This window comes from Mytilus trossulus, chromosome 10, assembly GCF_036588685.1.
Source record: "Mytilus trossulus isolate FHL-02 chromosome 10, PNRI_Mtr1.1.1.hap1, whole genome shotgun sequence".
NCBI classification, from domain to species: domain Eukaryota; kingdom Metazoa; phylum Mollusca; class Bivalvia; order Mytilida; family Mytilidae; genus Mytilus; species Mytilus trossulus.
The window spans coordinates 21156074-21174973 of NC_086382.1; the positions used below are offsets into that span (position 1 = coordinate 21156074).

Consider the following 18900-nt stretch of genomic DNA (forward strand, 5'->3'; position numbering starts at 1 on the left):
TTTGATACTTTTAAGACTATTAATGTTTCAAATTGGTGTTGAAATTGAAATTAAATGATTGAAAGGAAGCCTTTTAAAATCTTGTTTGTCCTTAGGTTGAAGCTCATCTCCATCTTAATTTAAAGTCATCAAATAATTTAAAAGATTTTGTAAAGGTTGATAAATGCAATGGGGTATCTGCCAATGGTCATATTTCAACTCTTTGACAAAATGCAAAATGAGCAATTTACATGCAGGTTGAAATAACAACTTTTTGTTTGTCATCTTTAAAGTGTGGTCTAGTACATTCTCCTGGGAAAATAGTTTCTTAATTTTAAGGGTTTAACCAAATTGATTTTAATGACATTTATTTTTATCTTCTCAGCAAGCTTGCAAATGGTATTTATACTGTTCAGAGGTCTGATGTCTTAAAAAATTTTTTTTTGATGTTTGCAAGCCTGGTTTTTATAGGCTGCATGATAAACATGTTGGTTTGTGAGATATATATAAGAGATGAAAGTAAATGGATGGGGAAAATTGTACGGTTTGTAACTCGTGCTGTGTGGATTCAGTAGAATGTGTCCCCGTGCCTGTAGTGAATGCCCTTATATTTTTACAGTAAGGGTTTTTTGCTTGTGAGATTCATTTGTTTACATAAATAAGGCCGTTAGTTTTCTCTTTTGAATTGTTTTACATTGTCTTATCGGGGCCTTTTATAGCTGACTATGCGGTATGGGCTTTGCTCATTGTTGAAGGCTGTACGCTTACCTATAGTTGTTAATGTTTGTGTCATTTTGGTCTTTTGTGGATAGTTGTCTCATTGACAATAATACCACATCTTCTTTTTTATATAATAAAACAGGATTTTGGAAATGAGGTGCCCTGTGTCAACCCCTCCCCCCCTTTTTCCTTGGTTGATTTATATTTGTATGAGATACTTTTTTTCTTCTAAAATTGTGAGTGTCAAAACCTTTTCTTGTGCAACAAGTTTTATATATATCCTGAATAAACTGCATGTATTTCTAAAATAGAATTTCTTCCTGTCTCTGATTTGATAAAAAGTTTATATAAATTATAGCCACTTGGAACTGGTAATAATTAGACCATTTATGTTTTCTCTTCCCCATAATGAACAATTTTAGATGGAGTTTGTGGGTGAAAAAATTGAAACTAAGCTTTTTAGTCTATCTCATCAAAATCAATGGCAGCATGTTTTAATGCCCTGTTCCTCTGAAATATTGACTATCCTAGAATTTCATGAGATTTATAAATAAAAGGAGATATAGAGTATTTTTTGTACACCGAGCACAGCTACCCAACAACAGCAAAACCCCTAATCACTTGTCAATTGATGCCATGAAAATTAATGACGTTATCCAATCAAAATGAACTTTACAAACATGTTGCATTAGATTTGGTTTTGAACTGTCTAACTTTATAATATCTAAAATTCTAAATCAAACTGAATAAAAAGAATGAGAAAAAAATTACAACAGATACAATCATTTGAAAGATCTCCCATGAATCAAAATCAGCCCCACAGACTTTCTTTTCCTTTTCAAAAATCCGAACAATGCATGCTTCTACTCAAAGTATTTAACAGTTGCTTTGATGAAGTTTGTTTGTACTTAGAATGTTTCAATATATTAACCCTAAAAATGTTTATTGTTACACGATTTTATTATTAAAGGTATAGAACAATTATGTAAACTTGGTAAACCATATACTCATTTTAAAAACTGAGTGAAATTTGATTTGATACATTTAAGCCTATTAACCTTTCAAATTGCTGTTTAAATTGAAATTTAACAGGTTGAAAAGGAAGCCTTTTAAATCTTATTTATCTTTAGCTCAAAGCTCATCTCCGTCTTAATTTAAAGCAACCAAATAATTAAATGATATGTCTTGAAAGGTCAATAAATGCAGGGGTTAGATGTTAGAGTGTCAATTTTACTCTCGAAAGTGCCAAAAATACAATTTGGGGTGAAATAATCACTTTTTGTTTGCTTTTTCCAAACAATGTGTGAAAAATGTTGCTGGAAATTATTTTTTTTAAATGTTATCCCAAAATACTTTAATGGCATTTTTATTTCCTTCTTTAATAAGCAAACATCATTAACATTTTTAAGAACTGCTAAATAGTTCACATAGTCTTACTAATTTTGTCAATAAAAGACAACATAATCGACTCCTAATTGAGCAAGAGCTTTCCCTTTAGTAGCTTGTCACCTTGGTCTAATAATATCATTATAATTTTTTTTTATAAATGAAGTACACTTGTTTAATATGTAAGTCAAAAGATAAAAAATGACATGATTATAAAAATCTTCATTTAAAACTTCTTTACTCTCAGTATATTATACATTTTCTTTAGCCAATATATTTTTTAGTTTAGGCAATGGCTTTCTGGTTTGTTAGCTACTATTTCGGAATCTAAAGCATTGTGGGTTAATGAATTGTTGTCCCAAAATGAGAATGATATCACATGATTGGTAGATTTTTCATTGTTTTATTAAAGTTTTACCCTGAAAGTTTCAGATTCTGAAAACTTGAATTGGAAATAATTTCTGTTCATTATATAACTAATGTTATGATTATTTGATATATTTCATAGGCAGAATTTGAATTAATGGTTGGTATATAGTTCCATGAGAGATTTTGTGTATAGCCATCAGATGACTGACCCTCTTTTTGCCATTGTGAAAAATTAATATCTTTTACTCATAATTTAGTATTATCCATCTAATTTTAGTTGTAGATGTAACAGTATGTAGATAGATCTAGATTTAGGAACATTTTATATTCTTGCTTAGTTTAGATCACATAGATCAGTTTTCTTCTTTTCTAGTGAAAGAGAGGTATGCACAAGGGAGAGAATATTCTGATTAATGGAGAGACCCAATGTTTTGTCTTCGCAGCGTTGTCATCATATGGATTTTAAATCTATAAAATTTTCAGTTATCTGTTTTGAAATGTCAGCAAACTTTGCTGTTTTTTTCTCATCTCTAATGAATCTTTGTAAACATCATAAATGGAAAGTTTTTGTCATCTAAATGACAAATGGAATAGCAGAGTGTATCTTTTATCACCAAGGGAGATAATTTGAAATGTAAATATTATCTCCCCTTTATAGATCCATTTGGTATTTCTAATCCAGTACTTTGAAGGGGGAAATTGTGATACACCAATCCTTATACAGCTATTTCCATTTTCAGCATTATTATTGCTTATTTGTTTTCACAATATACATGCAAGAATCTTCCAGTATCTTTTGAAACTGTGTTTGAAGTGGACATGTTCTATAAAAGAGGTCACATTAACTTGAAACTTGGTACACATGTTTATTTTATTGAACTACATGTGCAAAATTTGGGTTTTGACCAAGATTTCAATGGTTATTGTGACCGATTATCTTTCTTTATGTATTTAGTTTATAAACAATAGCTGATTATAATGGGCTTTCTTTTCAGTTAAACAGCAGACCGTATGTAAGTTTTGTAGGGACAGCACCAACAGTGGAGAAACTGTATACCAATCTAAGAGAGGTAACCAGATAATTTCTTCCATCACTCATTTGCTTCAAATATTTAATACCTTTATGCTAACTCCTTGTTTAATACATATTGCCAGTTATATTAGTGTAACTTTATTTTAATGATAAACTACTAATTTTGGTATAAAGGTGTTGCAATATATTTTAATGGCCAACCTACTAAGACAGTACAGTTATTATGTTTTTCAATCCACATGATCTATGCATCTACTCATCTGTCTCACATCATGTAAACATTTGGTTTAAGGTAGTTTACAAGAAGCTGTGGTTACATCAATTTGAAATTTATCACATGCATCAATTATGATGTGAACATTTTAAAATATATGCTAAATTAAGGTTTTAATCGAAATGTTGCAGTTGACAGAGTATGGTATCTTATGGATATGATTCTGTTTTATTGGTTGTTTTTTATATGTGTATTTAACTCATTCAATGATCCAAAGTGAAATTTAACAGAAAGACAAAATCTGCTTAATAAATGGTCTTTTTCTACATATATATATGTACATAAATTTTAAGCATTCAATGTGGATTTAGATTAAAACTGATATGCCAACTACATTTGTATTATATTTTACTCCTGAATATGTATCAACATTTTTCTTATTTGGAAATGTAGATGTTAAAAGATGCCCTCTCAAAAGTAAGAACTGTATTATACCTCAATCATTTTGTCTCCTCTCTAAGGGTAGAACTGTATTATACCTCAATCATTTTGTCTCCTCTCTAAGGGTAGAACTGTATTATACCTCAATCATTTTGTCTCCTCTCTAAGGGTAGAACTGTATTATACCTCAATCATTTTGCAGCAGAAACATGAAGGACCTGATGGTGCTTGTTGTGACAGATATGACGATCATATGAAATCATATGAACAAAAAGCCAAACACGGGATGGCTCCAAAGCAACTACATCCAGAAAATTCTTTTATAAATCGTCTAATGGTAGGAGGAGCTAATGCATGCACATTTTTGTTTTGTTCACAGAGAGTGGTTACCAGATCTAGCAGGACACCAGTACTTGTGCAATTCAAGCATATAAAACAGAATTAATTTTGTTGCAAATATAAAATAAAAAAATTTAGTTATTGAAAATGCAGTAACTTTAATAAATCAAATCAAATCAAATATTTTATTGTCATATAAACTTTACAGTTTGTGACCAACATATATTAATACAATAAACACAATAAACATATATACATACATATTAAACATACAAAATATCAACAGCATTAAAATTTATAACAACAAACAAGTTGTTAAGAGTCCCCTGCCCTCAGTTCTAATGACTGTTTAGCTCACCTGACCTGAAAGGTCAAGTGAGCTTTTCTCATCACTTGGCGTCCGTCGTCCGTCGTCCGTAAACTTTTACAAAAATCTTCTCCTCTAAAACTACTGGGCCAAATTTAACCAAACTTGGCCACAATCATCATTGGGGTATCTAGTTTAAAAAAATGTGTGGCGTGACCCCGCCAACTAACCAAGATGGCCACCACGGCTAAAAATAGAACATAGGGGTAAAATGCAGTTTTTGGCTTATAACTCAAAATTCAAAGCATTTAGAGCAAATCTGACAGAGGTCAAATTGTTGATCAGGTCAAGATCTATCTTCCCTGAAACTTTCAGCCGAATCGGACAACCTGTTGTTGGGTTGCTGCCCCTGAATTGGTTATTTTAAGGAAATTTTGCAGTTTTTGGTTATTTTCTTGAATTCTATTATAGATAGAGATAAACTGTAAACAGCAATAATGTTCAGCATATTAAGACCTACAAATAAGTCAGCTTGGTCAAAATTGTCAGTCATTCCCTTAAGGAGTTATTGCCCTTTATAGTAAATTTTTAACAACTTTTCGTCATTTTTTGTAACTTGTACAAAAATCTTCTTCTCTGAAACTACATGGCCAAATTTAACCAAACTTGGCCACAATTATCATTGTGGTATATATTTTAAAAAATGTGTCCAATGACCACGCCTTCCAAACAAAATGGCTGACATGGCTAAAATTAGAACATAGTGGTAAAATGCAGTTTTTGATTTATATCTTTGAAACTAAGACATTTAGGGAAAATCTCTCAAGATTTTTATGTCCATTAGAATAAGATCTATTCCTTCACAAATTTTCAGATGAATCGGACAATTTGTTGTTGGGTTGCTGCCCTAAAATTGATAATTTTAAGGAAATTTTGCAGTTTTTGGTTATTATCTTGTATACTATTATAGATAGAGATAAACTGTAAACTGCAATAATGTTCAGCAAAGTAAGATCTACCAATAAGTCAACATGATCAAAATTGTAAGAGGACCCCTTAAGGAGTTATTGCCCTTTATAGTCAATATTGAACAACTTTTCGTCATTTTTGTAACTTGTACTAAAATCTTCTTATCTAAAACTATGGGCCAAATTTAACCAAACTTGGCCACAATCATTACTATGGTATCTATTTAAAAAAAAGTGTCAAATGACCCCACCTACCAACCAAGATGATTGACATCAGTAAATACAGTAACAGGTGAGCGACACAGGCTCTTGAGAGCCTCTAGTTTTAATCTTACATCCTATCATATTTGACATGACTTTTTATCTTTAAATGTCCATATTTGGGGGTTTTAGTAAAAAAAATTGTCTAAACCAACCAAAATTATCATTAGTTCAAACCAAATCAAATGTCTGTTCTTATGAAAATAGATAAAGGCAAGAGATCTTTTTTTAACCTGAAACTTGTGCAAATCAAAATGGAGTAAATAGTATAATATAATGAATTCACAGATTCTTATTTCAAAAATACAGATTAGAGATAGATAGAATCATTGGTGATAACTATTCAAAATCAGGTGTTTTGTTTGCTTGATGCAATGATTAGAAAACAAAAGTAATGGTACAAGCAATAGGTGACCTGCTTATGACAAACAAATGTTAGAATCTTGGTCACGGCACCATAAATATTGGGCTGATTTCTAATTATCTGACTCCAACAGCTATTCAGTTATATGTTGTACTTGTTTCCCATCAAAGCATAAAAGATGTCACCCATATGACTTTGACCTTGCATTTTTGATAGATCTGACCTTTTTTGTTGGTATCTAAAAATTGGAATTTTACAATCATAATCTGATGACATGCACAAGTCTGGTGTTCTGATAGGTCAGTTACATAAAGATTTATGTTCTGTTTACAGAGTGGTTATTTCACTGGATTTTTTTAAGTTTATTGATTGCATGTTTTTGATTTTAGGTAGATGTTGCATTGTCACACACTTTACAGATATTAGGGACTTCTTTTTTTTAGATTATTCAAACTTTTATCCTTTTGTTGATAAAAAAAATGTTGAACAATTTTATTGTAGTATACTAGTTGATATTAATTGCTTAGAAATGTTATTGCTTTATAGACATACCACTTGCACTATTGTAGCTAGAGTCTAGGCAAAATTATTTAGTGATAAGCAAAAAAATTAGTGATTAGCAACATAAATTAGTGATTATTAAAAATTATTAGTGATTAGCAAAACTAACTAGTGATTAGCCAAAATATTAGTAGTGACTAGATATAGTTTATATTGTCATTTTCTACACAACTATGGCCTGTTTGTAGATCATGGTTTTTAATTTCAGGAACAAATGATAATTTTCTGATAACAAAATTAATGAACCTTAAATATGCATCTTTGGAATATGTTGTTGGATCAAGAATTGTGTGTGACATTTGATCCAAAAATTACTCAATAAGTATTTATGATACATCATAAGCTTATTGATGCAATTTCTTTTAAAAATGGAAAAGAAGATGCTAAGTGGATATTCTAAACTAATAAGTCAAAGTAAAACTTACAACACCATGGACAAAATAAGTGAGCAATATAAGACAAACTTGTCGTCAAAACAATACATAGAAAACTGAAGACTGTGGCAACTTGAAACCACATCTGAAGCTCTTAGTGATCGTAGAAGCTCCAAAAGAGTAAACATTTCCTGCTCCACTTGTTGCTCATTGTACAAATTAAGAAATTGATTCTCATTTGGTGATGACACAATCAATTAGTAGTGAAATGATTGTTAAATGAGAGTCAACATCTTCCTAGGTTTATAGCTTTAATAATAAGGATGACTGATACCTGAAATGAATACACAGTATATTAGTAAATGATTAGTTATCTCCTCCCCGGGGGACAAGTTTTTTGTATACGAAAAAAAAAACTTAAACCAAGTCAAGTCTATTAGAAAATAGATCTTCAGGAATGTTCTGTTAAAGTCATCCGGAAGCGAACAAGATTAAACGTATGGTGTCCTTTCACAATTTTAAACATATGGTGTCCTTTCACAATTATAAATGTATGGTGTCCTTTCACAATTTTAAACGTATGGTGTCCTTTCACAATTTGAAACATATACTAAGTGTCCTTTCACAATTTTAAGTGTATGGTGTCCTTTCACAATTTTAAACGCAAAGTCTCTAGATTCACTTATAAATGTCTTTGCATATCTCATTAATCAGTTCCTGATTCATCAATGTTATGTTCTGTTGTGTTGCGGCGGCTCGGTCTTCGTGGTGTCAATAGTTCCTTTTCTCCAGCTTTATTATGTGGATGAAGACGGGATAGAGCACGTGGTACTCTAGACATTGAAGGTACATCTGGTTCAGGGGTCTGGTGGAATGACTGGTCCAAATCTATTTGTGAAGGCTGTTGAATTGTCTGAGTCTGTGTACCCTGTTTTTGAGTGGGGACTATAATTGGTGTCTCATTCAATGCAGCTGGTTGACTTAAGATTCTTGTTGGTGATAAAGACACTCGAATCTTGGGTACTTGTGGCTGTGTTGTCTTGGGTGTAGATGGAGAGCTCAAGATCACTTCTGGATGTAGAACTGCAGTAGGTGCCATCAAAGTACCATGTGTTTGGTTGGTTTGAAAAGGAGTGAACTTTCGAAGGTGTTGGCGGTTGCGGATAGTTACTCGGCCTGTGCCATCTACACGTATAACATACTGGTGGTATTGGCGTACTTCAACAACTGTTCCTGTACGTTCCCATCTTCTGGGATGGTTGCCTACCAAGTTCTGTATGTATACATGATCTCCAACCTGTAGTGTTGGCAGGTGATGAGTGTGTTCATTCCACCGTTCATGTTCCCTTGAATGACGTTTGGCAAGAGCCATCTCTCGGTGAGACATTAACTCAGTCCATGTTTCATGTGGAGAATATCTACCCATGAGTATGGGAATGGCATCACGAATGGGTCGTCCAAACAGAATCAATGCTGGTGATGCTTTTGTCTCTGGGTCAATAGAATTTCTGTACATTAGTAAGGCTCTCTGGAATTTGTCAACATCCAGAGATCCAACAGCAGTAATGTTGTCCACCAGCATGCGTTTTACTGTTTTTACCGCTATCTCAGCCCTGCAGTTAGCGTGTGGGTTTGCAACTGATGAAAGTCTATGACGAACTCCCCAGGCCTTTAAAAACTCTTGAGTCTTCCCTGCTGTGAACTGTGGACCTCCATCAGACGTCAATTCTTCTGGGATTCCAAATGTCACGAACGTCTCACGAAGTCTCTTGACAAGTCCTTCGGCACCTGATTCAGACTTGTATACCATTGGCCAGTTTGAATACCTGTCAACAATAACTACATAGTCATTACTGTTATATGTGAAGTAGTCACTGCAAATCATCTGGAATGGATAATCTGGAGGTGTAATATCAGATGGTGGCTGCATAGGGTTTGACTTAGCCATCTGATGGCAGTGAACACATTGGTCTCTCACCTGGGCAATATCTACTGTGATCTCAGGCCAATATACAGAGTCCATGGCCCTCGCACGCATAGCGCTGACTCCTTGGTGGGCTGCATGTAAAGCATTGAGTACTGGTTTGCGAAGAGCTGGAGGTATAACAATTCGTTGGCCCATAAGAACTACACCATCCACGGTGCATAAACTGGATGCAAAGCGATGGTAAGGACGCAAGTCTGTTGGTAGCTCCTTGTGGTCTTCTGGGAACCCTGCTTCCAGCTGCCTGATTAGATTTACAAATGTAGGGTCTGATGCAGTGGCCTCACGAACCATGTTCCAAGTAACAACTGTGATAACAGCATTCAAGGCACAAGTGGCAGCAGCGACTGTGGAGGCGTCATTAGCTGTATCATTATCCTCTGTATGTAGACATAGACTGGTAAGTGTATCTGAATGATAATGAGCAGTCATGTTAACTAGGGAATCAAGTTCAGGTGCTTCACCAGGTAAGTTCAGACGATCTGGTGGTCCAACAGGATACCGTGACGCTGCATCTGGCCCAAGGTTCTTTCTGCCTGGTACATGAAGAATTGTAAATCTGTACCCTAAAGTTTTCTCTTTGAGGTTGAGAAGTCGCCTGTTGTCGATGTCTGTGAGTGATCGATCGTTCAGAATCTGTAGTAGTGGCTTGTGGTCAGTTGCAACAAGAAGGTCTTTGCAGCCAAGAACATAGTAGCGTGTTTGGTGAAGTGCATACACAACAGCCAAGGCCTCACCTTCAATAGGAGCATATCTACTTTCTGCTGGATGTGTGAATCTGCTGCCAACTAGACATAGTTTCCAACCGTCATTACAGCAGGTAGGGGTTTTACTTGAGCACTGACAGTACTTCTGCATCAAAAAGAATCCAATTCCGTCAACAGACCAGTCGGTAGCTAGGCATGTCATACGAGCAGGGTCAAAAAGACGAACACCTTCCTTCATCTCCTGGATAATGATCTCTTTTGACTTGTGAAATACTTCGTCTAATTCATTTGTCCAGCAGAATGTGGTGGATGGTTTCAATAGAGCACGAAAAGGTTTCATTTGTCTTGCCATTGCAAACGCATATGCTCCTTGGTTTATGAGCCCAAACCAAGCTCTTGCACCAGTAATGTCAGTTGGTGTTGGGAAGTTGCTAATTGCATCTAGGAACTTAGTACTTGGTCGTATGTTTGTTGGGGTGATTGTAAGTCCTGCAAAATTGACAGTGTCTTGAGCAAATTGAAACTTCTTTGGGTTTAATGTAATGCCGTTACGAGCACACAGGTCGAACCATTCACATGCCTGAAAAAATGCTGCTTCAATGGAGTTTGCCCACATACATGTGTCATCCACACATTTTACCTTGTCGTTGAAGTTTGATATTATAGCATCAAATCGTTGATTGTAAGCGTCACCGCTGGCCATAAATCCCTGTGGAGCAACCTTGTACCTGTAGCGCCCCCATGGTGTGATGAATGTTGTGAAATGGCGATCTTCTTCACGAATAGGCACTGAGTGGTACCCATTCCAAGCGTCTGTCACTGTTTTTTTCATACCTTGAGGGACACGGTCAGCTAGATGAAAAGGACTTGGGACATGATGTGTTTGCCGAACAGAATGTCGATTTTGTGGTTGTAGGTCTACTGTCCGCCTTGGAGTGCCATCCGACTTGCTGGTTACAACCATTCTTGAGCACCAAGTTGTAGGTGTGTTTTGACTTACTTGTTCCAGTACACCAATGCGAACATCCCTCTCAAGATCAGCATAAACTTTATCCTGCCAATGGATAGGAACAAGTGCTGGTTTGTGGACAGCTACGGGTGTGGCATTAGGATCAACATGGAGTTGAAGAGGCTCACAATTCATAAGTGGTAGAGGTTGATGTTCACATACATTAAATGTTGTAGCACCATAGTAATCAAGAAGCCACTCTTTTAGTGACTCTACATGTTCCTCTGTGGCCTTCAGACCGGGTGGTAAAGATGTGGGAATAGGTGGTGGTGAAGGTCGACGTCTAGGACAAGAGCAGGTTACATCTTCAGAGCTTTCCATAGATGCAGCAATGTTTGGAGATGTGACTGTTGATACATTAGGAAAGTTGGTGTGAATAATTCCCAGAGATATGAGTGCTTCTCTGCAAATGAAAGCTCTTTCCATGGTATCAGAGACATAACACAATAAACGTGTTGACATGGCACTGCTAGTAGTGTCTTTTGTAGTAACACTTACTGCGACTGCTCCAATTACACCGAGGTCTTCCTTTATAGCTCCACGCATCACAAGTTTTACTGGAAGGAGATCCTTTTCTGTTATGCCAAGACTGTTTGCAGATTGTAAAGGTATGATTGAACTCTGGCATCCTGTATCAGCCACCATGGACATAGTGATTGTCTTAAGCTGAGAAGTGTCTTGAATGGGATGTCCAAACGATGAATGGTCCTCAGGTAGGGGTGTCATGTTCACCAGGAGCATTGGGTGGGGTTTTGAGGGTCTAGCCACCCAGTGTCCATCAAATATGTGATGTTCAAGACATGATACTTGGTTCGTCTGTTCAGATGTAGTGCACAGCTGCTCATAGATATAACCAACTTGTTCTTGTTCTTGATCTTTAGTTGATTTCCCTTGATTGGACACGTTCCTGTGGCCCTTACCTTGAGTGCAGATTCTAGAAGATGCATCACGGTGGCCCCATACGCCACAGGTAGTGCACTTGCTGCAAGATTTGGTGTAATGACCTTTGACTGTACATTTAGAACATGTGAATGTCCAAGCTTCACAGAATCTAGACCTGGCCTTGCGATCATTCCTCTGTCCATGAGCAGGACCACCACAAGCCCAACATTTGGCTACAGCTGCTTGCGGTCGCTTCTGAGTATTACATGTGGCACTCATAGCACTAGCTGAATCTCCTACTGCACTTCTTGTGACTTTACCCTGCTCTTTCTGAGCAATAAATGACACAGTCTCTTCTAATGTTCTATCTGTCTTGGAGTCACCTAGCAGGTCAGACATAATTTCTGGGTCTGCAATACCTCTTACTAAATTGTCTTTTATAATCTCATCACTATAGTCAAATATATGGTTGCAACCTAATTCTTTACACGTTGCTTTATACTGGCACAATGATGCTTGGCCTCTGAGACTGGCCAAAAAAGTTCTGATATTTGAACCAGGTGATTGAGTCATCCTGTTCAATTTTATGCGTTGGACTAGTGTGCTTTCTTCTTTGACAGCCAGCCTTTTGATTGCCTTTAAAAGATCTGTCTCTAGCATACTAGCAACATCACCTTGAAGGTCACGCATAATATCTGTACGCAGATTAGTGTCACAGCAGTAGAAAAGGGCTGTAGGCAAGACATTGTCTGTGATCGCCATCCCTGTTTTATACATCTTCCACTGTCTGGTGAATGCAGACCATTGATCTGGATCACATCCTGTGGCTATAGACGGTGGGTCTAATTTTAACTTGTGCGTTGACGGTTGAGCCAGAGGTGGGTGGACGGTTCTGTCATGAATCTGTAGAGCAGTGGTTAGAGCAGCAGCAAATGCTTCATCCAGGTCCTGAGATTTCCAATTACAGCCGTCAATAGGGCACTGTAGAACTGGCATTGTAAATTCACTGTGGTTAAGCTGTTAGTTGAGTATCAGTCATAAATGAGAGTCAACATCTTCCTAGGTTTATAGCTTTAATAATAAGGATGACTGATACCTGAAATGAATACACAGTATATTAGTAAATGATTAGTTAATTGTCATCAGAGATATTTATTAATTGTCAACCAATTCAAGATAGCAAACCATGCAAGACCCTCATGGGAAGTCAAGGTTGTTGAAAAATCCTTGTTGTGAACTATGACGGTGTCTCTGAAATTTCCTGAAGATAATCTCATTCAATTTTACCACTTGGAACTCTTGATACATGTGTACTTGGAATTTTTAGTTCCATTCCTTTATGATGATTAATATTTTAAATCTTGAGCTCATGTTTAAGTTGGGATGGAGAATCTTAATTTATTGATTTTATCTTTAAGAAATTTGAAGGATTTTGATAACGAAATAAGGTTTGTTTCATACCGAAAGAAATATATAACTGCCCTGCAATCTTCTTTTTTTTCAGAATTGATCATTTTTATGTAAATGGGAATTAATACACAGGAGAAATGCAAATTTGACTAATGATGAAGTTCTTAATTTTAGAGTTTTTGTAGTAAAGCCACTGTTAATTTCTCATGCATACAATGTATTTGTATTTGGATTAAGTAGAATTTTCATTTTGACAAAGTTTGATAAAGTGATTTATTCTTCCTTGATAAGAGAATCTGACAAGTTCTACCATATGTTTCTTTTTTAGCTCACCTGGCCTAAAAGGCCAAGTGAGCTTTTCCCATCACTTGGCGTCCGTCATCGCCGTCGTCCTGCGTCCGTCCTCGTTAACTTTTACAAAAATCTTCTCCTCTGAAACTACTGGGCCAAATTTAACCAAACTTGGCCACAATCATCATTGATGTATCTAGTTTAAAGTTTGTGTTAAATTACCAGTCCAACCATCCAAGATGGCCGTCATGCCTAAAAATAGAACATAGGGGTAAAATGCAGTTTTCGGCTTATAACTCAAAAACCAAAGCATTTAGAGCAAATCTGACATGGGGTAAAATTGTTTATCAGGTCCAAAACTATCTGCCCTGAAATTTTCAGATGAATCAGACAACCCATTGTTGGGATGGTCAGTTGACCCCTTTAGGAGTTATTGCCCTTTATAGTCAATTTTTAACCATTTTTCGTAAATACCCATGATCTTTTACAAAAACCTTCTCCTCTGAAACTACCGGGCCAAATTAATCCAAACTTGGCCTCAATCATTATTGATGTATCTAGTTTAAAGTTTGTGTTTTATTACCCTGCCAACCATCTAAGATGGCCGTCATGGCTAAAAATAGAACATAGGGGTAAAATGCAGTTTTTGGCTTATAACTCAAAAACCAAAGCATTTAGAGCAAATCTGACATGAGTAAAATTGATTATCAGGTCAAGATCTATCTGCCCTGAAATTTTCAGATGAATCAGACAACCCATTATTGGGTTGCTGCTCCTAAATTGGTAATTTTAAGGAAATTTTAATGTTTTTGGTTATTATCTTGAATATTATTATAGATGGAGATAAACTGTAAACAGCAATAATGTTCAGCAAAGTTAAAGATATACAAATAAGTCAACATGATCAAAATGGTCAGTTGACCCCTTTAGGAGTTATTGCCCTTTATAGTCAATTTTTAACCATTTTTCGTAAATATGCATGATCTTTTACAAAAATCTTCTCCTCTGAAACTACCGGGCCAAATTAATCCAAACCTGGCTACAATTATCATTGATGTATCTAGTTTTAAAATTGTGTTTTTTGACCCCGCCAACCAACCAAGATGGCTGCCACGGCTAAAAATAGAACATGGAGGTTAAATGCAGTTTTGGTTATTACTCAAAAACCAAAGCATTTAGAGCAAATCTGACAAAGGGTAAAATTGTTTATCTGGTCAAGATCTATCTGCCCTGAAATTTTAAGATGAATGGGACAACTCGTTGTTAGGGTGCTGCCCCTAAATTGGTAATTTTAAGGAAATTTTGCTGTTTTGGGTTATTATCTTGAATATTATTATAGATAGAGATAAACTGTAAACAGCAATAATGTACAGCAATTTAAGACTAAAAAATAAGTCAAAATGACCAAAATGGTCAATTGACCCCCTAAGAAGTTATTGTCCTTTATAATCAATTTTTAACAATTTTCATGAAATTGGTAAACTTTTACTAACATTTTCCACTGAAACTACACGGACAAGTTCATTATAGATAGAGATAATTGTAAGCAGCAAGAATGTTCAGTAAAGTAAGATGTACAAACACATCACAATCACCTAAACACAATTTTGTCATGAACTGTCTGCTCCCTTTGTTTAATTCACATATACCAAGGTGAGCGACACAGGCTCTTTAGAGCCTCTAGTTTAATGTATAACTTATTTTATGAAAGATTAAGCTGATAAAAATGTTTGTTTTTTTGTAGAAAATCATAATATTATATTTATGTTATAAATGAAAGAATGCTTTCATTGAAAAAGTAAAACCTTTTGTCTTAAAACTGCAGCTTATAAAAATACAAGTAACACATTTATACTTTAAAATTAAAGTAAATTTGAAAAGAATGCTTAATCTGATAAAGCAGTTCTGAGAATGTACAATTTGTTTATTTCAAATTTGTTTAAAGTCTGTAAAATTAAAAAAAAAAATTAAATTATAGAATTTTTATAGATTTAAAGTACTGTATGAAATCCAATTTTTTAAATTTGCAATTTAAGTGTATAAATGGCTAATGTTAAATAAAATCTTTGAACGTTTTTTCAGGCTTTGAGGAAAAAAGAAGCTCTACGCAAAAAGGCCCAAGAACAGTTAGAACAGAGACGTCAAAGAAAGGCACATTCCTCACCGCTGCATTCATCTATTAATGAACGGAGTAAGGTTATATTTTGTTAAAAGTGAAGTATATAAAAAAGAAGATGTGGTATGATTGCCAATGAGACAACTATCCACATAGATTGAGTGATTTTAGTTTGTTATGAAAGTTTGTATTCATTTAGCATAATTTTGAGCTGTATCTGAATATTGAAAATGATACATGACTAGCTTCACCTTTTGATTTTTGTCGACAAGCAAAAGAATAGAAAGTGGTGGCAATGTTTTTTTCTTTCATACACTAGCCTAGTCACACACTGTAATTATAACCCCTTTTTAAAAAAGGGGGGGTATACTGTTTTACCTCTGTCTGTCAGTCAGTCCGTCCCTCTGTCCGTCCGTCTGTCCCATGTATATTTTTCGTTGCATTTTTCTCAGGAACTACAATACAAGGATTTCTGAAATTTGGTTGTAGGGTTTATCTAAGTCAGCTATACCGTGTGATGCGTTTTTAGATTGATCACTTGACAACTTCCTGTTTACCGAACACTTGTATGATTTTACACATGATAGCCAAGTTGAAAATGTTCGTCACATTTTTCTCAGGAACTACAATACAAGGATTTCTGAAATTTGGTTTCAGGATTTATATAAGTCAGCTATACCGTGTGATGCATTTTCAGATTCATCACTCAACAACTTTCTGTTTACCGAACACTTGCATATTTTTACACTATTAATATTATCCACTTGCAGTGGGGGTATCATCAGTGAGCAGTATCTTGCAGTTTCAATTGTTATTACTCACTTTACTGTTACAATTAGTTTTGAATATTTAAAGGTTTGGTAAATAATTGGTCAGTTAGAAAAATCTGAAATGTCAAACTAGTAAGACACACCCGTACAGAAATTGCTAACAAAAACACATAAGTTTTACATGTGAAGCACATGAGATGCAAGTAAGAATTGTATGCAAATCAGGTTGCTCATATGTGCAGTTTGGTAGTTCATATGTGCCCACAAAAATCTAACATAATGCTCACATGTACAATTCAAACCTCAGGTGAGCTTTTATCATCCATCTTAGTTTTATGTTAGTTTTGTACTATGAAAAGTTTTTCCATTCTTCTAACCATTCAAAACTAACCTACATCATTGCTCATATGAGCTTTTTCAAAATGACATGCCCAGTCATGTACTTCCTGTAAATTCAAATTCATGAAAAGCTTGCAATAAATGGAGGTAGATGGATATGGAAAATGTTAAGTCCTATAGTGTGCTATTTGAAGAAATGGCATTGTTGAAATCTGATAAAACCAGTGTGGCTGTGGTTAATTATTTGTAAGTTATCATTTGTTTTTGTGTCAGATTTTGAAATAAATTACAATTTTAAGTCCTTTATGGGAATATATATGCAGATTGCTTCAAAATAAGTACTACATGTATAAAGATTTTTTCTTTTTAAACTTTTTGAAATACAGTACTTATTAATCAAAGACATTCATTGTGTACTAAACTTGCAAGTCCCTCTATTTGTTTTATAATGTAATGTTATGTTTTTATACCCCCGCTTTAAAAAAGGGGGGTATACTGTTTTACCTCTGTCTGTCCTTCAATCAGTCAGTACGTCCGTCCCATGAATATTTTTCGTCGCATTTTTCTCAGGAACTACAATACAAGGATTTCTGAAATTTGGTTTCAGGGTTTATCTAAGTCAGCTTTACTGTGTGATGCATTTTCAGATTGATCACTTGACAACTTCCTGTTTACCGAACACTTGTATGATTTTACACATAATAGCCAAGTTGTTAGTCATGATCATGATTATTGTTTAAATAAAAAAAAACACCAAATGATATGAAAATCATAATTAACTGACAATAATTAAAGAATAACTCTTTTAACATGATGTATCAGTTATTTTATTTTCAACTGAATTATTTAAGATTTTCATTTAAATTTGAAAAATATTCCTTTTTAAAGCAGCCATTTTGTTTTGGTCAACTATAATATTCACGTGTGCAACATGTGAGCAACTTCTCATATGAGCAATCTAATAAAATGCACATGTGAAACAAAAGCTCATATGAGCAGTTGCACGTTAGGTTTTTAACATGCAGATTAGGTTAGTTTCATATGTGCATTTTTTTTGCTCACAAAATGCTCATCTAATTTGCAAGTTAAAAAACTTGTGTGCAATCATGTTAGTTTCTAACGTGAGCATCTTATGTGCAACTTATGTGCAACATGTTAGCACTTTTTGGTAAGGGCGCACTCTCTACCATAAAAATATAATGGTTTATTTTATTAGTTAGAATTATCTCCCCTATACCTGTATGATTTAATCATTTCTGACATTCTCATGAATAATGCAAGTTTATGGAGTAAAAAATCATGAATTTGTAAACCTATTTAAACCAAGTTATTATATTAATATTTCTTTTGTTCAGCTTTATTATTCATTATTATAACTTTTGACAAATCTATTTCAAAATTTTCTTAGGACAAAAGGTGAGATTTCAAATGCCCCGGTCAACAAAAGTATCCCCCAGATCTCCAAGAGATTCAGCAGTTAAAGAAGATCAAGATTTCAATAAACAATGGGATGATGAAGCCAACATGGAGGACGTGAAGAAAGAAGAGGAGATAACTCCAGTAGAAACAGATGTTAAAGGATCCAGTAGTTCAGAAACAGATGGGGATCTAAGTTCTAAAGGTACTGTTTATATATGTTAGAATATAAAAGAAACTGTACACAAAAGTAATGAGATGAGGTGGTATTGCCAATGTGACAATTACTGTGTATTTTTCTTTAATTATCTGTACAATCTGTGATTTTATTTTGACTTACCAAATTAAAGAAAGAATGACTGAAGACGATTTGAAACACTATGCAGATTCTCCTAAGTAAAGTCAAGCCAATCCAATATTTGTTGAGTTGATTCCCAAAAGTAGAGAAAATGTTACTTTCTCCCTTAAACAAAAGATGATGAGGGGATATTGTAGTTTGTGTAAGTAACACATCTATCTGTTTTTACTTTTCATCAAATTTTACATCAAAGATTTAATCATATCCTATTTTTGCTGATTGGAACAAAAGGCGAAGACCACTATACCTCTGGGGAAGGAGAATGCGTTTGTCTCGTGAAATTCCCAAGAGGAATGTTGTCT

General features: G+C 34.8%; 1 protein-coding gene across 11 annotated transcripts in view; it reads left to right on the forward strand.

Moving 5' to 3' along the window:
• LOC134687042 (trichohyalin-like) overlaps window positions 1–18900 on the forward strand; it is a 56782-nt gene that overhangs the window by 12135 nt on the left and 25747 nt on the right. For 7 of the 11 annotated variants that reach the window (XM_063546986.1, XM_063546987.1, XM_063546988.1 and 4 more), the window contains 4 exons: window positions 3450–3524; window positions 4345–4479; window positions 15682–15790; window positions 18233–18445. In XM_063546986.1, the coding sequence (XP_063403056.1) occupies window positions 3450–3524; window positions 4345–4479; window positions 15682–15790; window positions 18233–18445 (532 nt within the window). Of the gene's footprint in view, window positions 1–2593; window positions 2612–3449; window positions 3525–4344; window positions 4480–15681; window positions 15791–18232; window positions 18446–18900 lie in introns of all 11 variants that reach the window. The other 4 variants (XM_063546991.1, XM_063546996.1, XM_063546997.1 and 1 more) reach the window with 3 other exon arrangements.